Here is a 23,197-nt window from a genome sequence, read left to right as displayed (position 1 = left end):
GTTGCCCCTGCTTGCTCTACGACCCTGAGCATGAATAGTAATCTTTCTGGATCTTCCTTTTCCAGTTACAAAACAAGGGGACTGGATTTGATAGCCTGGAGGTCTCGAAGTCTATGGTTTCCAACAGTACTACAACTACTCACTGGCCAGAAACAGAAGTCACCCTTGGAAATTAAAGGCTCAGGGAAGTCTGAAGGCTCAAAAACACCTGTATACCCAGATCGTGTCAAGGTAAATTTAGAAACATCTCTGCGGATGCTCCTAAAAAGCTCCAGTGGGCTTGGAGCCAGGAATGCCTTTGGGCCACATGACACAGGGCAAGGCCGCTCTTCCCCTTCCCTGCCGCTCCGCAGACCGCCTTACCTTACAGTGACGGAGCAGGGCTCTGGCTATGCACAGGAGCTGCCGCTCCCCCACCGAGAAGTTATCCCCATTCTCCATCACTTCAGATTCAAGTTTCAGAGGTAGCTGAGCAATCTAGGGAGAGAGGAAGCAGAGACTAGAAGAGCCAAAAAGCAAATTTTAGGGGGGGGGGGGAAGGGAACTAAATTTTGTCCAGAATCCAGTGGCAGAAATAAATTATTCTGAAACAGATGCCACAATTACTAGCCAAGATTCTGGCTCATCTAGAAAGAAGGTAAGGGGTGATGATCACATGTACTAGGACCCTCATTTTCTAGGACATTCCATGTTTCAAATACCCTATTCTGTTAGTCTCGTACCATTAAAAGGTCTTAGAAATTCCAGTATTTTCATATCCCCAAATCCTGTGAGATCGTGGCCCTAATTTTTGGTTCTGAAAATATGGACATGCCATAGGAGATGGGGAAGGTGAGCTCACTCTTTCTGATTTCTAAGGCTATAGGTTCATGGCTGTCAAACTTGCCTTTATAATAAGCTATGAGCCTATCCTTGTAGGTATTGGTTTGAGAAAGCCCAATATCAAAATGATAAAGGCCGAGCTGACCCAGCTGAATCCGGGCAGGGGATCCTGAGCTCGACTCAGCTCAGGGGCATGAGAGATCCTACTCCCGGTCAGAGGTATCAGTCTGTCGACCGTGGCCTCGGGAGGGTACGTGCTGAGTTATCCCAAGAGGTCAATGACCCCATATGCAGGCTGCATGCTTTCTGCAGACTCAATACATATCCACATGCTACAAAAGCATGCATACCGTTATGATGAATAAAACAAATTAATTTAAAAGCATTACGGAATTCTGATTGTCATTAATATCTTGGTTAATCAATGGATAGCAAAAGGGCAATATGGCCATGGTTGAGAGATATCAACTTTTATGCCCTTTCTGAAATGCCTGGGAAGCCTTATCTAAAGTGACCCTACACAGATATCCTGGAAATAAAGGGACAGGTCAGGTTGGACAGAGGCAGCTGGAGCAGGCTGGGGAGTGACCACAGCATCATTATGTTTCCACCCTTGAAATTCCAGCAAGGCCCTCCCTCGGGGCTTTACTTACACATTCTTTCATGTGTGTCCTTTCTAGGGCATCCCAGATCTGGTCTTCAGTGTACTGGTTGAAGGGATCCAAATTTGACCTAGAGAGAGGCACAGGAGGATTTCTCAGTGATCCAACATCTCAGTGACCCTACTGCAAAGGCTGTCTGTGGTAAGAGTTTAAACACACACGGGAAAAGGAGGGGTCAACCTCCTCAAGGTCACAGATGACTTGCTCCCCAAGCAGTGTTAGGGAACAGTTAGAAGTGCTGCTGCCTCAGCCAAGGAAACAGTCAGAAAAACTAAGAGTCAGCCCACGGAATGGGAGAATATATTTGCAAATGACACTACAGATAAAGGACTGGTATCCAAGATCTACAAAGAACTTCTCAAACTCAATACACGAGAAACAAATAAACAAATCAAAAAATGGGCAGAAGATATGAACAGACACTTTTCCAATGAAGACATACAAATGGCTAACAGACACATGAAAAAATGTTCAAAATCATTAGCCATCAAGGAAATTCAAATCAAAACCACACTGAGATACCACCTCACGCCAGTTAGAATGGCAAAAATAGACAAGGCAAGAGACAACAATTGTTGGAGAGGATGTGGAGAAAGGGGATCCCTCCTACATTGTTGGTGGGAATGCAAGTTGGTACAGCCACTCTGGAAAACAGTGTGGAGGTCCCTTAAAAAGTTAAAAATAGAGCTACCCTATGATCCAGCCATTGCATTACTGGGTGTTTACCCCAAAGATACAGACGTAGTGAAGAGAAGGGCCATATGCACCCCAATGTTCATAGCAGCAATGTCCACAATAGCTAAATCGTGGAAGGAGCCGAGATGCCCTTCAACAGATGACTGGATTAAGAAGTTGTGGTCCATATATACAATGGAATATTACTCAGCTATCAGAAAGAACGAGTTCTCAACATTTGCTACAACATGGACGGCACTGGAGGAGATAATGCTAAGTGAAATAAGTCAAGCAGAGAAAGACAACTATCATATGATTTCTCTCATCTATGGAACATAAGAACTAGGATGATCGGTAGGGGAAGAAAGGGATAAAGAAAGGGGGGGAAATCAGAAGGGGGAATGAAACATGAGAGACTATGGACTATGAGAAACAAACTGAGGGCCTCAGAGGGGAGGGGGGGTGGGAGAATGGGATAGGCTGGTGATGGGTAGTAAGGAGGGCACGTATTGCATGGTGCACTGGGTGTTATACACAACTAATGAATCATCGAGCCTTACATCGGAAACCGGGGATGTACTGTATGGTGACTAACATAATATAATAAAAAATCATTAAAAAAAAAAAAAAGAAGAAGAAGTGCTGCTGCCTGCCTATCACAGGAATGTATCTGAGAACAGTCTGGGCCTCTCCGTCTTCCTTATAACACTTCATTTATTTTAACCCGTATTATTTTTATTATGTAAATACAGGTTAGTTACAGAAAAATTAAGAAATACAGATATGTGACACATAAAACCAAAACTAATGATGTTTTAATCACCTCTGATCAGACCCTTGGAAGCAAACACTGTTACCATTTTGGCATATACATGTTGGAATACATCTCTCTGTGTGTACAATCTTAGAAAAACAGCCTCTTTCTTCCTGATGCACTGCAGGTGAGAGCCTGTCAGTGAGCAGGGACTCGAGGGTGGCTGGTTGACCAGGAGGAGGAGCCAATCCAGCAGAGAAAAAGGAGAGCATGAAGAGCAACTCAAGAGGAAGGAATTTACTGGTACAGAAAACCAGTTTGGGGACTATACTTGCTTACTGTACCAATAGTAGCTATCTCGAGAACATCAAGGATGATACCAAAAGAATAGGTCTAGGCATTTCTGGAAATGTTAAAGACAGGGGAAACAGCTTTTTGTCATGGAGGATGAAGGTGGAGAGGTGGCGGTGGAACAGACAATTGGTGGAAATTGGGAGGTCGCATTCATTTTGGGGTGTCTTATCTCTGTCTAAACATGACATTTACAAGTCTAGCAACCTGAAAGGTATTAAGTGAATTTGCTTTGCTCATAAACTTACATTTCACATATGGGAAATAGGAAAGTCTTTGGGAGAATTTTAGCTCCATGTCTCACTTGTCTCCATGTCTGGGGTTACTAACTCAAGGCATGCAAATGCGAGCAGGACATTACCCCAGAACTCCACCAACCACAGGGTGGCACCTGCCTCACTCATCCCTTTGGGCCACCTCTGGACTCTCCAGGGAGACTCTAACTGGCTCCACTCCCTTGTGCCTCTTGTCTTTTGCACATGGAATATGTGCGCCTCTCCCCACACTTTGGCTTGAGGGACACTGATAAGGGCAAGGGCTCTGGGGACAGACTTATGGATTCCTACACAGTTTCTATCAATACATTGCGACTATGTGACCCTGACCAAGTTAGCCTAACTTCTCTATGCCTCAGTGACCTCACGTGTAAGACAGGGGTCAAAAAGCACCTCCTCAAAAGGTTGTGACGGCTGCATTTCACGTGTTCATGGTTAGCACTGTGCATGCGGGAGCTACGATTATGATGATGTCATTATTGTCATTGCTGTTACTCCTTGGCTAGGATTCCTTCTTGTCCTTCAGGTCACAACTTAGATGCAGAAAGCATCTCCCGACCCTTCAAGCCTGACTTAGGTGTCCTCACGCTGACCCTCATTATGGCACTTGTCACTCTGTTCATGTGTCTCTGCCCCCACTGCATCAGGATCCTTGTCTGGATCTTCTTCAATGTTGAATCCCATGTACACTGTCTAATATTTGTTGTAAGAATAAAAGAACACATTGGGGCGCCTGGGTGGCATAGCGGTTAGGCGTCTGCCTTCGGCTCAGGGCGTGATCCCGGCGTTGTGGGATCGAGCCCCACAACAGGCTTTTCCGCTATGAGCCTGCTTCTTCCTCTCCCACTCCCCCTGCTTGTGTTCCCTCTCTCACTGCCTGTCTCTATCTCTGTCGAATAAATAAATAAAATCTTAAAAAAAAAAAAAAAAAAAGAATAAAAGAACACATAGCCTTACTTGGCTTCCCGATAAGAGGCATCAGTATGTGACAATTTAAGCGTTTTCTGTCATGACAGAGGCAAAGAACAGTGCGGTGGAGGGACTGTGTGCACACGTAGACCCAGGCAGACGGGGCTCAAATCCCCACTCTGCTTCTAATTGTCTGCATGACCTTGGGCAAACCACTCCTCATTCACCACCTCTATAAAATGGGGATATAGTGACATGACTCAGTGGGTTGCTGTAAACATTAGAGATGGTACATACAGTGCCTGGAACATAGCAAACATGCACTCTGTGGCAGCTGTTAAATTTACAAGGTACGTGTGGACACGTTAGCTGCCTGGATTCAATGCCTGGTGGTTTTCTGATTTATATTCAATGCACTTTCCAAGTGGACACAATAATCCCAGGATCCTGAATACCAGGCTCAGAAAGAGTTCTGATAAAGTCCTATGTGTGCAAAGTCTGGATGGGGGAACCAATCTTCTATAGGCATACCATCTAGTATCTAATATTTCTGTAGGCATATCTCTTAAACACGAAGGTGGTCCAATTTGCTGATAATCTAAACTATGAAATGGCAGACCACGGGCTAAGTCTAAGAAGTGTACCTGTTTCTAATCACACTGGAAGCCCCTGACCCTCCCTGTCTCTCTAACACTCCAGAGTCTGCACACACATCTGGGTTGATGAGATCGGTGTTTATTATTCTGGGGTGTTTTTTTGTGTGTTTTCTTTTTTAAGATTTTAACTACTTATTTGAGAGAGAGAGAGAGAGTAAGAGAGAGAGAAAGCATGAGTGGGGCTGGTGGGAGGGTCAGAGGAAGAGGGAGAAGCAGATTCTCTGCTGAGCAGGGAGCCAGATGTGGGACTCGATCCCAGGACCCTGGGATCATGACCTGAGCCGAAGGCAGCTGCTTGACCAAATAAGCCACCCAGGGGCCCTATTGTTCTGGAGCTTTTTTGCTGCCTCTTAGGAGAATCTTCTACACTTCCATACCACCAGGTTAGGGACTGACTGAAACCCACGTTCATTATCCCAAGTCTGAAGGATAAACGATTAATCAACTATCATATGAGTTCTCTCATCTATGGAACATAAGAACTAGGAAGATCGGTAGGAGAAGAAAGGGATAAAGAAAGGGGGGTAATCAGAAGGGGGAATAAAACATGAGAGACTATGGACTATGAGAAACAAACTGAGGGCCTCAGAGGGGAGGGGGTGGGGGAATGGGATAGACCGGTGATGGGTAGTAAGGAGGGCACGTATTGCATGGTGCACTGGGTGTTATATGCAACTAATGTATCATCGAGCCTTACATCGGAAACCAGGGATGTACTGTATGGTGACTAACATAATATAATAAAAAATCATTAAAAAAAAACAGTAATTATGGATAAAAAAAAGAGATTAATCACACTCTTGCCTAGTTCAACAACGACTGACTGCTGGGAATTCCCATGGGGCAAAGTTAGCAAGACACTCCTCCGAGTGACCTTTATCTAGGTGGCAATGCAAGTTTTCACAATAAATCTCTCTCCTACTTGTGTGGTCTCATATGGACCATCTCATGTTTTACAGCAGAATTCTCAACCTTTGGGGTCACAACAGAGGTTCTCATTTTGAACCATAAACTTCAGAGCTCTTTAAAAAAATCACTTTATTTATTAACTTATCATTATTATTGTTATTATTATTTTGCCTTTTTTTTTTTAAACAAGTTCCTCAGAGCTCTTTACAAGAGCCCTTTGGAAGTCCTTATCAAACCTAGAAAAAAGGGCACGCCACCCATGGGAAATCATGACTGGTTACAAATAGGGGTCATGCTCTACTTTGCCTGGTTTCCTGCTCATAACCCCCACCATGGTCTATCTGCAGCCAAGCCACAAGACTCCATGCTGAAGAGTCACCTTTGCCCTTTACGGGGAGTCCACTCTGAACTTAGGCTGTAAGAACTGCAGTCAGAATCAATCTGTGCTTTAGTGCCGGGCTGCCCTAGATCTGCATTCTGCCCTGACTACAGGGCTCCCACGTACCCGAGTTCCCATCCTGACAGCCTGCTCAGGCTCCCAAGGCCTGGGGCCCCACCTTGCTCTGGTTCTACCCCTGAACTCTCTGGTTATGAACATCTGCCTTCTCTGGTCTGTGATTGCTGCTCAGTTCCCACTGCCGAGGTATATTTGCCTGTGGAAAATCCATGTTACCGAAGGCTGGAATTTCCAGCCCCGGTAACTTGATAAATTGCCACCTATGGTTAAACATTTCGCTTTCTGGATTTCTAGTTAGCCCATCACCTACTGCTTAAATGTGCCCCTTCTTTACCTATTTCTGGCAGGATTGTTTAATTGGACGTTCTGGATTTGACCACTCATTCAGGTTCCTCCTACCTCTGCTGAGTTGAGTCCTTTGCACAGAGGAAGTCTTCAATAAATATATGCTCAAGACTGAAGGAGTCTATAAGGCTGGTTTTCCAGGCTAGGAACATGTGGCTTATTCCCCTAGACTTAGTCTAGGAGGTGTTCTTTAAAATTGTACTCTGATGCCTATTGTTATGAGTTGAAGTATGTCCTCCTCAAAAACATATGTTGAAATCCTAACCCCCAGTATTGAAGAATATAATCGTATTTGGAAGTAGGGTCACTGCAGGTGTAATTAGTTAAAATGAGGTCATTCTGGAGTAGTGGAGTAGAGTGGGCCCTTAATCCAATATGACTGGTGTCTTTTTTTTTTTTTTTAAGATTTTATTTATTTATTTGACAGAGATAGAGACAGCCAGCGAGAAAGGGAACACAAGCAGGGGGAGTGGGAGAGGAAGAGGCAGGCTCCCAGGGGAGGAGCCTGATGTGGGGCTCGATCCCAGAACGCTGGGATCACGCCCTGAGCCGAAGGCAGACGCTTAACCGCTGTGCCACCCAGGTGCCCCGACCGGTGTCCTTTTAAGAGAGGGTCATGTGAAGGCAGAGACATAAAGGGAGAAGGGCATGTGACAATGGGGGCAGAGATTGGAATGATGCACCTACAAGCCCAGCAGCAGCAAAGACCGCGGGCAGGCCGCTAGAGGGGAGATGAGGCAAAGGAAGGATCCTCCCCTCCAGGTCTCAGAGGGAGCATGATCCTGCTGATACCTTGATTTCAGGCTTCTGGCCTCCAGAACCGTGAGAGAATAAATTCCTGCTCTTTTAAGCCATCCAGTTTGTGGCACTTTGTTGTGACTTCCCTAGGAAACGAATACACCTAGGAAGCCCGTCACATACCTCTTACCAGATGCAGAGTACGCACGTAAGCGTGCCGCTGCCTGCTCGCTGAGGAGCCGGCCCCATCAGATTCTCTGTGGGTGTAGACTCAGCAGACACGTGGGTAGGCCTGACATTCCACCCTCCTAGGCCCATCACGCCAGCTGAGGGAGCCTCCAAAAGCTAGGCTATGGGTTCCAGATATATAAGGAATATTTACATACACCAGGAGGTGGTGTACATACACATTAAGGCACACCAGACTGATCTCAACAGGGAGCTCAGTCAGGAATAGAAGAAAATACACCCTCATTAGAGAAGCCAGATGGCCCTGAGTCTGATCCACAAACAGAAGTGAAAGCAAAGTTATGCATCCATATCAGAAGTTCTGGCTGGGTGGACGGATAGAGAAAGATGGCATCTAAACAGGAAGGCACCTATTTTTAGTGGTCAGAACTCCTGGGGTCCTAACGTTGCCAGAAATGCGTTTTCATCTTTGGTCCTTCATATTTTATTTTTAGCAGTATTCTAAGCTTGCCTCTTGGCCACCGCTAAAAGAGACTGAGAATCTCTCCAAGAGTGTGAGAGGACACAGGAGTGCCTCCCTGACCCGCGGGAAAATACTGCAGCACCACCTCACGTCATCACAATGGGGGCCTTGGAGCAGGAGACCCAGGACCACAGACTTTCACTCTCGGGGGGCTAAAGAAGAGTTCTAAATAGTTATTCAGAAAGAGGGACTGGTTTTGACCTTTAGTGGTTAAGCGTAAAATCAGGTAGACAAAAGGCTAGAGGTGGGAAAAGGGACACACGGGGAGTAGAGTAAATGAGAAAGACTCGAGAGAGCAGCAGAGAGTGTGTGACATTTCTTTTTCAAGAGAAGGGAGGCCTGTGCAAATCTGGAAGCAGATGAGATTCTGAAGATGCCGGAAAAAGAAAGGTAACTAAAAGTCAGGCCCCCAGGGAAGTAGGCTCAACCCTGGTTTTCGGAAAATACCTCCCAAGGTCCCAGTGGAGAGTGTGAGTCGTGAGAACGCCAGGAGGTGACGGAGTGAGTGGGGTGTGCAGGAGCCCCCACACCCAGGGTTCAAATGCCTATCTTTGGGCAAATTATCTCACCTCTCTGGGTTTCCATTTCTTCATCTATAAAAGCGGCACAATAACAGTACCGACTTCCTGGGGTTTTGAGATTTTGACGAATCCATACAATTAAAATGCTTAGGACAACATCTGCCACATACTAAGTTCTCAATAAGCTTAGTGACTTCCATTATTGTTCTTTAGAAGAACAGCAGCGTCTGACACAGAATGACCTTTTCCTTTTTTTTTTTTTTTTTAAAGCCAATTTAGGTTCATAGCAAAACCGAGAGGAAGGTAAAGATTTCCCATCTATCTTGCCCAGGATGACTTCAGCAAATGTTGGATAACACCTAGTATTCTTGATACAATTATTCTAGACTTCACATTACTTTCTGGTAGTGACACTAAGAAGATTTTGGGAAATTCCAAGTTCCACAGAAACTAAGACTAAAAAGAAAGAATGAAAGAAAGAAAAGGAGAGGGGCGCCTGGGTGGCACAGCGGTTAAGCGTCTGCCTTCGGCTCAGGGCGTGATCCCGGCGTTATGGGATTAAGCCCCACATCAGGCTCCTCCGCTAGGAGCCTGCTTCTTCCTCTCCCACTTCCCCTGCTTGTGTTCCCTCTCTCGCTGGCTGTCTCTATCTCTGTCGAATAAATAAATAAAATCTTTAAAAAAAAAAAAGAAAGAAAGAAAGAAGAGAAAGAGAGAAAGAAATAAGAAAGGGGGCCCCCTTCAACAACAGAATAATTCAGAGACAGCGATAAGACCTTGAGATTCTAAGAAAGAAGCTGCTTCAAAGTTAGAACAGCTTCCATTCCCTCTGGAGGCTAACTGCTTCTGTCTGAAGGGGTATGGGCCCAGAATGAACCAAAGCAGAATGGGTCAACTGTGCTCAGTAATGTTTGCTGTGATTTTGAGTTGGGGACCAAAAATATTCCTCAAAAGTAAAAAAACATAATGGGCAGATTGAAAGGGAGTGAGGGCATGTGAACAGGAAGAAATGAGAACCCTGCCTCTTGCTGATGAATGACCACCAAGCAGAGATGCTCCAGGTGATGAGACAATGTCTGGTCCCCACAATCAGAATGAGACTCACAGACAGACTGCAGTGACAGCTGAGGATGACTAGTCTTGCTGAGAGGCAGACTAACCGCCAGCCAAGCTGAGCCATAGACTGTCCCCACGGATGGAAGGCACTCCAGCAGGGGCTGGTGAGGGCAGAGGAGAAAGATCTCAGGAAGCACAGGGTCCTCTGGGGAAGGGAAAGGAAGGTACTGCCAAGGCCATGAAAGAGGAAAGGTTGGTAAAAATGTTTAGGGTCGGCCACAATAGCCAAACTATGGAAAGAGCCCATATGTCCATCGACAGATGAATGGATAAAGAAGATGTGGCATATATATATATATATGGGCTGCAATATTATGCAGCCATAAAAAATGAAATCTTGCCATTTGCAATGACGTGGATGGAACTAGAGGGTATTATACTAAGTGAAATAAGTCAATCAGAGAAAGACGATTATCATATGATCTCACTGATATGTGGAATTTAAGAAACAAGGCAGAGGATCATAGGGGAAGACAGGAAAAAATGAAACAAGATGAAACCAGAGAGGGAGAAAAACCATAAGAGTCTCTTAATCTCAGGAAACAAAGTGAGGGTTGCTAGAGGGGAGGGGGGTGGGGGGATGGGGTAACTGGGTGACGGACATTGGGAGGGTATGTGTTGTGGTGAGCGCTGTGTATTGTGTAAGACTGATGAATCACAGACCTGAACCCTGAAACAAATAGTACCTTATATGTTAATAAAAAAGTTAAAATATATATATATATATATAAATGCATAGGGTTGGGATAAGAAGAAACCTCTTGTCTTAGAGCTAGCTATCAGGGCAAAAGGCATAGGAGAGGGACTAGCCACAGAAACAAGAAACACAAAGGGAGGGCTGGATGCAGCTATCGGAATGGACGGAGAGTCCAGATAATCTAGGGAGCAGTGTGGCCCCAAATGATCTGGTCTGTGATTTAGATTATATTTGAATGAGAACAATTCAGACATTTTTATCTCATCGCCTTAAGTTTTATTTGATTTTGGTTTTACCTTGCTATCACTCTGAGAGTTCCTTATGGTGTTTTGTTTTGTTTTTTAAGATTTCTTTATTTGTGAGAGTGAGAGAGAGTGAGAATGAGTGGGAGGGGCAGACAGAGAGAGAATTCCAAGCAGACTCTGCGATGAGCGCAGAGCCAGCTGTGGGGCTCGATCCCACGACCCTGAGATCACAACCTGAGGGGAAGCCAAGAGTTAGACGCTCAGCTGACTGTGCCACCCAGGTGCCCAAGAGTTCCTTACGTTTAACTGCATGTTGGTATCTCAAGAAGATGTGTCCACCCTCACTGCTGGTTAACAGCAGTGAAGATAGTTTCCAAGTTCAGGGTCTCCAGGGGACCTCTGAGAAACAGCCCATCTATCCTGCCCTTGCCTTGGGAAACTCATTAGAGGCTTTCTAATTTTCTAAGAAAAGCAAAAGAATACTGAAAGCTGAATGTTTTCTGGGATTTGTACAAGACCTGAGAGAATAAAAGGAGGAAGATAGTAGGTCTGGGATTTAATTTGTCCTCAGGCTTCACTACTGACTTAAAAAGCCAAAATTACAGCTGACAGAACATGAAACTTTCATGATTTCCTAAATTTGTACAGCTGATTGCCCAAATAGCACTCTGAGCTCAGTAACGAAAAACTCAGGGCAGCAGCACACCAATTATAGGCCTGTCCATCAAGCAGCATCACGTCTCTAGAGCCGATACAAATGGCCCCACCTCCCATAATTCTGTGAGGTTCTACCAACAGCAGCTGCACAGCCAGCAGGTCAACCCTTAACCATTAATTCTAGTATATAAAGAAGCACTTAACCATTCACTCTAGAAGCCCCTGATTCACAGCCTCGAGCGGAGTGCTGTAAAATTTACAAATGAAAAGTGAGGCTTCTTGGTGGCAATGTATTTAAGAGAGTCAAGTTTAACACACTGTGTTTCTTAATTCTTTTCCAAATGATGACTAAAAATGTTTCTTTTGTCCTAAGCCAAAAATTATAAGGCCAATTATATTCTCAAAGGCATTCTTGTGGCATCTAAAACTAGGGATTTATGGGAGGGAAGAGCAGATTTGGCAACACGTCTTGATTTCTTAATTTTAGACCCAAGTCTTCAATAAATTCTAATTCTCTTCTGACATTTGTTTGACCTTGTTATCTCAGGACCCAAAGAGAATGACTGAGCATCATCGACAGATCTAATCTATACACCCAAATTCATTAGTGTTTAGAGAAAATGTCAAAATAAATATACCCACGAGTGTTGACCCTACATGTGGGTAGGTGAGAATTCGCCCTATCTACCGAACCTCCTTGAATCAATGAGTTCAGGTGCCGTTTCCAAAGAAAGGAAGGGGACCTAATTTTAAAGAAAGTCCATGGTTATTTGAAATTAAGTTGGTACCAATTTTTTTGAAGACTGATAAAAATTAAATTTAATTTCATTTAAAAAAAAGTCCAATCTAGGTCAGCTATATAGTTAAAGCTATTTTTAGTTCAAAGGAGAAGCAACTTGAACAGGCATGAATCTGAATTTTAGAAACCCTTTGTTATAAGGAAGCAAAAGCTTACTGCTAAGGGTGAGGGTAGGATAAAGTATAGGGAAAGCCAAAGGGAGTAAATATATTTCCTTCTTAGTTACTATTTTAACAGGTCAAGAGGAGGAATTTTATCTTAGGCACCCTTGCAGATTTCAGACAGTGAGAGACATCATTTCAATGTCAGAATCAAAGGTGGGGGGAACATACTAGCAAATGAAAACACATGAGTGATAACAGTGCCTGAAAACCACCATGAGAACTGCGAGCTGGAGCGCACATAGGACAGATGGCCACACGGAGTAGGAGGAAGATGAAGGGTGATGGGATGAGGCTGACGAGCTGCTACTGGTCACTGAATGCTCACCATGTGCCAGGCTCGGTGCGTGCATAATTTGTATGAACTCATTCCATCTCCACGACAGCTCTTAATAATATCCCCATCTTACAGATGAGGGAAAGAGCTTAGGCGTGGTCAGGTAACGTGTCTGAAGTCACAGAGCAGAGTTCTGAGCCCAGATCTCTCTGACTTCTTCACCACACGCCGCAAGACCCTCAGCCCCCATTATGTGAAGCTGCCCCTTACTTCAGCAGCAAGAAGCACACGGTGGTGGGAAAAGCACTAGACTAGAGGTCCCTCGATCTCAGGCCCACATGGAGGCTCTAACATGCCCATCTGGCCTCGAAAGGCAGCACGGAGCACATGGACGCTCGGGTCCTCACCTGACGGTACCACTGAACAGCACTGGCTCTTGGGGAATAATGGACAGCTTGCTTCGGAGGTCAGCAAGGCCAATATCACTGATTCTCACTCCATCGATCTTGATGCAGCCTCCAGATAACTCCACCAGACGGAAGAGGGCCATCCCCAGTGAGGACTTCCCTGAGGAGTCAAAAGACATGCAGAAAAGTAGCTCAATTAGCAAATTTTGTGAAGACAAAAACTAGTTTAATTTCCTACCCCAGGCAAAATCATCTATTTTTCTAGTTCTATTCAATTATTATTTCATCTGATGAACTAAGATACTATAGAAAGTGACAGTCAGAAACAGAAAAAAATGCACTTTCCTGAGCTACCAAGTGTATAGATTTAAATCACACAGCTTCTGCCCGAGAAGGAGTTTGAGGTACTACCATACTTTCATGAGAGTAAATTGGAAAAATGCCTGCTTTTCACCTTAGGAGTGGGTACACAGGCTTTAATGCATCTCAGGCAAAGTGAGGAGAACAGAGTTCTTACAGCAAGAAGCTAGGGGCAAACCAGAGGACAAGATGTTCTTTCTCTTCTATCCCCTTGTCATAGGTGAGAGAGAAACAAAACAAGACCTCCCACCATTCTGGGGTAAACACACAGGGAAGGAGTAAATAAGTGGCTGTAGAGGACTCTATCCTGATAAGGAACTGTGATAGAAAAGCAGGTCTGAGGGGTGGTTGGTGGCCCAGTTGGTTAAGCATCTGCCTTCAGTTCAGGTCATGATGTTGGGGTCCTGGGATCGAGCCCCACACCAGGCTCCCTGCTCAGTGGGGAGTCTTCTTCTCCCTCTGCCTGCCACTCCCCCTACTTTTGCACATGCTCTCTCTCTCTCAAATAAATAAATAAAACCTTAAAAAAAAAAAAAAAGCAGGTCTGAGGGAGAAACCGATGAGGGCAGTGTTAGGGTGATGAACAGAATAGCTTTTCTTAACAGAATCTTCATTTTAAAAGTTTATAAATAATCCAAGAAGTTGATGTCAATCTCCCATAATCTCACTACTGTTACTTTTGATACATTTCTTTTCAGTCTTTTCTCAGAATTGAGATCACACCAGAGATACAATATTATAATTGCCTTTTTTCACTTAACATTATACAAAAAGCACTCAAAATTTTTCAAAGTAAAGTGGCTGCAATATATCCCATGGTGGGGATGTGCTCTTACTTATTTGCCCAGTCCTCTAATGTTGGACACATAGTTTATTTCATACTACAATCACGTTACGGCATACACATTAGTACTCAAACTGTGCTCCTGCCTCAGATGATTTCCTTGAAATAGATTCTCAGAACTGAGATTGCTATGGCCAAGGATTTAAACATTAAAAAAAAAAAAAGACCTCCAGGTTTTTAGCTGTTAGACAACTTTTCCTTAGCCAGATGCCTGGTTCTCAACCCCCTACTCTTCTGCCTGCATGTTCCGTAGTCTTCTCGTAAGAGCCTCAGGACTTTGTCTAGTCAGCATCTATTCAAATATCCTGCCTTGCCTTCACTGTCCGCAGCCCTACTTCCACTGTCGGGATTTGTTCCCTGGGCAGAACCCTGTGAAACAACTAATTGGGACCCTGAGAAATGTCCACCTTCCTAAAGCAGCAATCCTTGTAACCATCTACTGGAAATGAGCTGAGAAACCGAGTCCATGCAGCAGGATTCTTGTTTGTTTGTTTTAGATTTATTTATTTATCAGAGAGAGAGAGAGAGGGAGAGAGCATGCACAGGGGTGAGTGGGGGAGGAGCAGAGGGAAAGAGTCTGCTTGAGAACCCTCTGCAGGGCTTGATCCCAGGACTCTGAGATCATAACCTAAGCCAAATTCAAGAGTCAGACACTTAACTGACCGAGCTACCCACACACCCTGCTCTTAATGAGGCCCTCTCCTCCTACAAGTGAATGGCTTTATTCAGAATTGGGGGGGGGTCTAGTTAGTGGCCCCATACCCTCATACAAAGGACGCAGGGAGACTCCCCCAGTGCCAAGGCAGTGCTTTGTTTTAAGATCTAAACTAAGGAAGGAATTGTCCTCAAATAAACAGATCAAGCTGGGGACGCTCGGTGGCTTGGTCGGTTAAGCAGCTGCCTTTGGCTTTGGTGTGATCTCAGGGTCCTGGGATTGAGCCCCACATCGGGCTCCCTGCTCAGTGGGGAGTCTGCTTCTCCCTCCGCCTCTCCCCCCTGCTTATGCTCTCTCTCTCTCTCAAATAAATAAATAAAATCTTTTAAAAAAATAGATCAAATTGTTCCACTTTAACAAAAGATGCTACCTGGGCTGGAAGATTCTATAGTTCTCTGGATCGAGACTCCCTTCGCGTTGATGGCATGTGCTAGTAAAAGAGGCCATGAAGTCTTCTCAGTGGCATGACTACAGCCTTGACTACAGCCATGGCAGAGCAGGGTCTAAGCATCTCTGAAGAAGCTTGTCAGGATTAGTTTAGACTTTGTAAGTCAGGCTATTTATAATTACTTTATTTTTTCTTACTTTTCTCCTGTCACTACTTATGGTTTAATAGATAGTTATCTATCTATCTATCTATCTATCTATCTATCTATCTATCTATCTATTTATTTGATATAGAGAGAGAGTGTGTGAGAGGGGGAAGGAGGAGAGGGACAGAGGCACAAGCAGACTCTGCACTGGGCATGGACACGGGGCTCGATCTCAAGACCCTGAGATCATGACCTGAGCCAAAACCAAGAGTTGGGAGCTCAACTGACTGAGCCACCCAGGTGCCCCTGCTTTAATAAAGTCTTAATGAATAGTTCAGTCTGTCTTACCTGTGTTAAGGGGAATCACAGGAGGGGGACATCAGTCAGAGCTTTTAGGAGAGCAGTGTACCCCTGGGAGCCAATATAGCAGAGGGAATTTGAGGGAGAAAGTGAAGGAAGAACTTTGGGGACAGCCACCCTCCTTGGTAGAACATTCTCCTTGCAGTGTAAAAACCTACAGATAGTGTACTGTTCTGACATGAAATAATTCCTTCAAACAGGAAGCAGGAAATGGCTTTTTCTTCTCTTCCTAGCAGGTTCTTTAAAGCAAAGGGGCCAGAAAAGACACAAGGTTTGTTTGGTTTTTTTTAATGGAAAGAAACAAAGCCAAGAGTTTTGATGCCAAGGAAGCATGGAGCCCCAAACGCTGATGAGAAGTGAACCAGACAGACTTCTTATACCAGGTAAGCCAGTTAGTGAGCGAAAACAAGCCTCAATCTTTGAAATGTTATTCAGGAAGGAAAGAGGGAAAGAAATGAATTACTCAAGTCTTGACCCGAGAAATCTAAAGGGTATAGAAGTAATATGATTCTAAGTGTGAAGTAAGATGCCTAAAATGAGAGCCAATTTTCTACTTCTTTGCAACTGATGTCAGATCAAGAAAATAATTTTTGTCTTCAAAGAACACAAGTTCCTTATTTAGAGTCACATCAGAGTCTGATAAATACAAGGTAACACTGGCATTATGTCACAGACAACTTAAATTTTTTGTGTGTTTTGACCTCACAGAAATAAGGATGTTCACTGCACTGCTAATCATAATAGTGAAAAACTGACAACAACCTCAATGTCCTACAATTGGAGACTGGTTAAATATAAATTATGGTACATCCATAAAATGGAGTTTTATATCCTGCTGCATAAAATTCATGTCACAGGCTATTAATTGACATGGAAAAATATTTGGTAGATTTAAAGTCAGGCCATAAGACAGTGTATGTAAAATGTCCCCATTTTTGTAAACATATTTGTTGATAGAAAAGGCCTGACAAGGGGATGCCTGTGTGGCTCAGTCAGCTGGGTGGTTGCCTTCGGCTCAGGTCGTGATCTCAGGGTCCTGAGGATATCAGCAGGGAGTCTGCTTCTCCCTCTCCCTCTGCCCCCCCCCCCCCGCTTGTGCTCTGTCTCTCTCTTGCAAATAAATAAATGAAATCTTAAAAAAAAAAAAAAAAAAGCCTGACAAGATACCCACCAAAATATGAACGGTAATTATCTCTGGGTAGTGGAGTTATGGGTGCTTTTCCCCTTCTGTACTTTGCTATATACTCCAATTGTTCTGCATTGAGAATGTATACTTTCACGATCAGAAAAAGCAGGGTTGAGAATACACTGAGAAAATTGGCTTCTGGCTTCAGAGAGACCTTACTTATAACTCATTCATATGGAGCTGGTTTGAAGAGGTGGGAGTGATATTCGATAAACAGGAAATCATGGGCCCCACACTTAGATAGGTTCAAATGTTTCTCCAGAGGCCTTTGCTGCCTCTTACCTGATCCGGTCCGCCCCACGATGCCAATCTTCTCCTTGGGTTTGATGGTGAAGGACACCTTCTTCAGAACCAGAGGCAGATTTTCTTGGTACCTCATCTCTGCATTCTCAAAGGTCACCTCACCTTCCTGGGGCCAGTCAGGGGAGGGAGCCTTGTTCTTAATTCTGGCAGGTGCTTCCAAAGACAGAGTCTGGGGAGACAGAGTGGCTGGGTCAGACTGACCAGATTCTGTGGGAGCTGCAAGGCTTTCGAAGAGAATGTAAAACCCAGACAGCCACAGCAGCCATACAGAAGCAGCTGCTGCCCTCTTCCCTTCCCATGGAAGATGCCCTTGACAGTAAAGGCTTATTACCATTAAACTAGACAGAGTACGATGGTGACTAACTTTACACTTAGCAGTTTACAGTGGCCACTAAGCAGCATCTTGGGGAGGGCAGTGGCTTTCCAACTCTTTCTGGAATTTCTCCACAAAACTGTCTTAGAGGCCAAGGGTGGGGCATGAAGCCTTCCATGGCTCTTCAAACACAGCACTTTTTATTGGAATTCTTTCAAAATATTCTACTTGAAACAAGATTCCACCATTTGAAAGCCATGGCCTAAACTCAAAGGAAGGAAACTACCATTTACTAAACATTTCATCAGATCCTGGCATTCTGACATATCAGTCACCCCAGAAGACATGGGCTTGAAGCCCAATTTACCACCAATCGCTGTGTGACCCGGATATATCACTTCTTCACTCTGGGTCTTAGTTTCCCATCTGCAAATCGTGGGTGGGGACTGGATTAGAGAACTGTGGAAATCCATTCAGCTTTAAAATGCTGTGTAACTGCTTGGATAATTTTTGTTACCAACAGTCCCACCCTGTAATATTTGAAAATTCTCTGGCAACTAGTCACGGGGCTTTATAGCCTCACAGGGAAGTGAAAGCCAATGGCTGTGGAGCTCTGGGCAGGGGTGGGGGTGGGAGGGTGGGTGGAGACTGACGTCTTGAACTCCAGGCTGGCAGAGGCATCCAGGTTGGGTCCGGCAGTGGGAGTCAGTCCTCAGAAATGTAACTGGTTTGTGCCAGCTCCACTCTACTATGGCTGACCATCACCCTGACCTCTTCAGCAAGAGACTCTCACCAACAGCAATATTAAACCAAACACTACACACCCACATACACACCCACATATTGCCCACAGACATGAGCACTGGGCAAAGAAGCCGATGGATAAATAAAAGGAACAGCTATTAGCAGATACCTATGTGCCATAGATAGCTATCTGCCATTCTTTCTGAGAATGATAATTTGTAAGCTTAAGAAATATCTTACAATTAGTGAGGTTCACTGTCAAAACAATTCAGGGAAGCATGTCTGCTGGAAAATGCAGTTTACATAATATGCTAGTTCTCAACTGAAAGGGTAGTTTGTCAAAACTATGTTTCTAAGTCAATTATTTGGAAATTGGGATATATATTCTTCCCACGTAAACCATGATATAAATGCTGATAAAGTCTCTGGGCAGTTCACAAGGCAGGTAACTCCTCTGAGCTGAGGTAAATTTGAGAAGCTTAACTACTCGTGACTCTGCTTCTCTCTGCTTTCAGCGCCCCAGCTATAGGACACGCCCTGGCCGCAAGACGGGGCCCCAGGGTAGCACTGCGAGGGGTTACTGAGGGAAGGCGGGAAGATTCAGTTCATGAGAGGATCAACGAAATTATCTGGTTTCTGAACTAGGAATGCAGTTTAGAATTAGCCATGGAGCTTCTAAACCTCAGAAGCCTGGGTCTCACTCCAGACCGACTGTATCAGAATCTCCAGAGATGAGCCCCACGTCTGTCTCTGCCTAAAGCTCAGCGGGGGATACCGATGGCCATCCCTGGTGAAGGACATGTGAACTAGAATAAGATTTAAAACACTCCAGGGTTTTAAATGGCGTAAGGAAAATGACCTACGCTCTTCATCAGACACAATTCATAAAAATATTTGGAAACTCTTAGGATAATCTCTTCTCCATTCCACACATGCTGAAGAGACTGCCGGTCCTCGCCTGTGAGAAAACAAGCATCTTCCTTGCACGTCCACCTGAGGCAGCAAAAGGGTTGTGAAAGGACCCCATGATGGGTCAGAAAGACTTTCGCATCCTGACCTTGATGTAGTGGTTGATCCTCTCCACTGAGGTGAAGCGGGCTTCTGTTTCGGATGCCAGTCTGACGGTGAACTGGAACAGCCCCGTTAACTGATAATGGAAAGCAAAATCCAAGAAAGAATTCATTATGGATACATGTCAGGCCAACACTAGAAAACCTCTTCCACCTAGGAGATCACAGCTCGATAGACCAACGAGCTGGGCATCTGCAGCCGCTGATTTTACCGACCCAGTCATTCTCTAAATGTTTAACACAATGCCTATTCTCCCCCAACCAACTGCGATTCTCAACAAAGGCAGGTGGCATTGTGTGACTGCGGGCACTGACTCCCCTGCATCCAAAAGCTTTCCATCCATCTCTACGTTTGCAGTACACATATCTGCAGCTGAGTAACTTCTGGGCTTCCTTCCGAGCAGCCTGCACCTGTTCCGGTAGTCACAACAAATGGAGATGTACATCGACCTGTGAGCAACTAGTGAGAATGCAGAGCTCCTGGGCACCGAGGACCGAGGACCCCAAGCTCCAGTACTTAGAACAGGTATTCTTCCTCTTCCAATGAGCAAGTAAGTCCCTCTAACATGGACAGACAGCTTTGGGAATCTGTGAAGATACACTAGCTCTTCTTGGTTTTCTGTGCTTACTTATTTGTTTTGATCTTTCCAATATGGAAAAATGTCAAACATATACAAGAGTAGAAAGGGCAGTATCATGAACTCCCATGTCCTTAAAAACCTGTCAACTTATAGACGATATTGTTTCATCTATACCACACCACCCCTCTGCTTTATGTGAAAGCAAATCCCAGACATCCTATCTTTTCATCCTTAAATATTTTAGCTTGCATCTCTCTAACATATAAAGACTCTTAAAAAACACAATATCATTGTCCAATACCATCATGACATCTAAAAAATTAATAATTCCTTAACATCTTTAAATACTTAGTGCTCAAGTTCCCAATTGTTCTCTGAGATATTTAAAGACCTTAAACCATCCCTAGGGGCCGGGTCTACGTATGAAACAGTTTTGGGAAAATCAGGGGCCTGGAAATAAAATGCACATAAGAAGCATACTGAGGACACAGTATTACTTAGGAGACCAGGAAGGCGCCCAAGATGAGAGGGTGGTGAACACAGAAAACTGTAATTAAGAAACTATTTTCAAAATCGTGTTTATTTATTAATAAATTGCATCTATTTCTTAAACATGTGCAACAGACTTAAATTCCTTTGTTCCTATATACCACTTGTACCTCTCTTCCACCCTCCCTGCCCCAGCCAAGTCCAGGCTGTTACTAAGAAAGTAGGTGAGAAAGAAGCTCTCGGAGTCTCAAAGGCTGAGGGAGAGCCCCCTACCTAACATGCCTCTCCTAGGCCAACACAGGACTCAAGTGAGCCAAGGTAATGCCCCATCCCAGAGACTGACCTGGACGGCATAGGAGATGGCAAGACCCGAATAGGCAGGGGGAATCTGCCCATGCATGAGAACGATCATCAGCCCGGTGGTGGTGATGAGGGCAATGCTGATGAGGTCCAGCCGCACAGCCAGCCAGCGCATTGCACACGTGAACAAGAAGAAAGGACCTTGGTTGTTATCCAGGAGCTCCTGGTACCTGCGAGGGCGACAGAACACCTAATAGGCAAACAAAGTACCACACCACCCTGAGAGTGGATGATGTAAGAGCTCTGCTGAATTATGGATGGAGGACTAACTTTTAAGTACTTCCTGTTTGTCACTCGGAGAAGGATATGGAAACCTAAGGACTGCAGAATATTCCAGGCTCCGCACACAGGATGACCTGAGGTTTTCTAGTTTTACTCTTTCAAAGACACATGTTCAAGATGTTAGGGAAAAATACGTTAACAGCAGAACGAATGCACAGGGAAAGGAGATCAAATAATGAGGCTGGCTAAGCTTTAGAAAAATGTCTTAGGTCAGGGGTCATTTCCTCAAGGAGGCTACATAGGCAAACTGCAGAAATGCTCTAAGACCTGGAAAGACAGACTTGCAGACTGAAAGTGGGAAAGTGGAAAATGTCTGCTGACACACTGCTGTTGGGCAAAATGGTCCTCGTTTCCAAGGCCGGTTAGCACAGAACCAGGAACTAAACCAGAGCAAAAGAGACCCAGATGACCTTTGCCACTAAAGGAGGAGACACTACTGTCACCAGGGGTCCTAGAGAGCAGATCAGACCCCATCCAAAGGCTCAGGTGTCACATACACATGCAACGAGAGCTCCCGAGCAGGAAGTCTTACCAGACAAATGTGCTTTGGTTAAAAAAAAAAAATCACTTTTCCTCCTCTTTATAGAAGATATTTGGAGAAAGTTTAGGAAATGCAGTAAAGAGGAAAATCCAGTATTCTCACCACTCAGTTAAAACCAGGGTTAATAGTCTGTTGTATCTTCTCCCAGCATTTTTTCCAATACACTTAAATGTATGTGTGCATGTATATACACATGCATGGAGCATATGTTACTGTTCTTCTCTTAAAGTGAGGATTATTTTTCTGAGTTGTTTAACCTAAACTTTCTTTCTTTTTTTTTAAAATTCAATTAATTAACACATAATGTATTATATGTTTCAGAAGTAGAGGTCAGTGATTCATCAGTCTTCTATAATACCCAGTGCTCATTACATCACGTGTCCTCCTTAATCCTCCTTAATTACATCACGTGTCCATCACCCAGTTACCCCATCCCTCCACCCACTTCCCCTCCAGCAAACCTCAGTTTGTTTCCTATAGGTTAAGAGTCTCTTGCAGTTTGTCTCCCTCTCTGATTTTGTCTTGTTTTATTTTTTCCTCTCTTCCCCTATGATCCTCTGTTTTGTTTCTTAAATTCTGCATGCATGAGATCAGATAATTGTCTTTCTCTGATTAACTTATTTCACTTAGCATAATACCCTCTAGTTCCATCCATGTCATTGCAAATGGCAAGATTTCATTTTTTTGATGGCTGAGTAATATTCCATCGTATATATATATACACACACCACATCTTCTCGATCCGTTCATCTGTTGATGGACATCTGGGCTTTTTCCATAGTTTGGCTATTGTGGATACTGCTGCTATAAACATTGGGGTGCATGTGCCCTTTTGGGTCACTACATTTGTATCTTTGGGGTAAATACCCAGTAAAGCAATTGATGCATCGTGGGGTAGCTCTATTTTCAACTTTTTTAGGTTTTTTTTTTTTTTTTTTTTTTTTTTTTTGAGAAGGGGAGGGAGAGAGAGAATCCCAAGCAGGCTCCAGGCCTAGCACAGAGCCAAACTCGGGGGGGCTTGGGCTCAAGATCATGACCTGAACCAAAATCAAGAGTCAGACACTCAACCAACCGAGCCACCCAGGCACCCCTAAACTAAACTTTCTATTCTAGATTTTCTTTTTAAAATTAATTACTGGGGCGCCTGGGTGGCACAGCGGTTAAGCGTCTGCCTTCGGCTCAGGGCGTGATCCCAGCGTTCTGGGATCGAGCCCCACATCAGGCTCCTCCGCTATGAGCCTGCTTCTTCCTCTCTCACTCCCCTTGCTTGTGCTCCCTCTCTCGCTGGCTGTCTCTATCTCTGTCAAATAAATAAATAAAATCTTTAAAAATAAATAAATAAATAAATAAATAAATAAATAAATAAATAAA

At 44.3% G+C, this 23,197-nt stretch overlaps 1 protein-coding gene across 1 annotated transcript in view; it reads right to left on the bottom strand.

Moving 5' to 3' along the window:
- Nucleotides 1–23,197, bottom strand: part of ABCC5 (ATP binding cassette subfamily C member 5) — an 89,659-nt gene that overhangs the window by 4,836 nt on the left and 61,626 nt on the right. The window contains exons 23-28 of the mRNA XM_008705260.2: nucleotides 20,987–21,173; nucleotides 19,561–19,650; nucleotides 17,426–17,615; nucleotides 13,146–13,305; nucleotides 1,476–1,554; nucleotides 364–477 (exon numbers count right to left, since the gene is read on the bottom strand). Of these exons, the coding sequence (XP_008703482.1) occupies nucleotides 364–477; nucleotides 1,476–1,554; nucleotides 13,146–13,305; nucleotides 17,426–17,615; nucleotides 19,561–19,650; nucleotides 20,987–21,173 (820 nt within the window). The remainder of the gene's footprint in view (nucleotides 1–363; nucleotides 478–1,475; nucleotides 1,555–13,145; nucleotides 13,306–17,425; nucleotides 17,616–19,560; nucleotides 19,651–20,986; nucleotides 21,174–23,197) is intronic.

Source organism: Ursus maritimus, unplaced genomic scaffold (assembly GCF_017311325.1).
Source record: "Ursus maritimus isolate PB19 unplaced genomic scaffold, ASM1731132v1 scaffold_4, whole genome shotgun sequence".
NCBI classification, from domain to species: domain Eukaryota; kingdom Metazoa; phylum Chordata; class Mammalia; order Carnivora; family Ursidae; genus Ursus; species Ursus maritimus.
The sequence above is the reverse complement of the archived record's forward strand: the minus strand, read 5'-3'. Positions and strand labels throughout refer to the sequence as shown.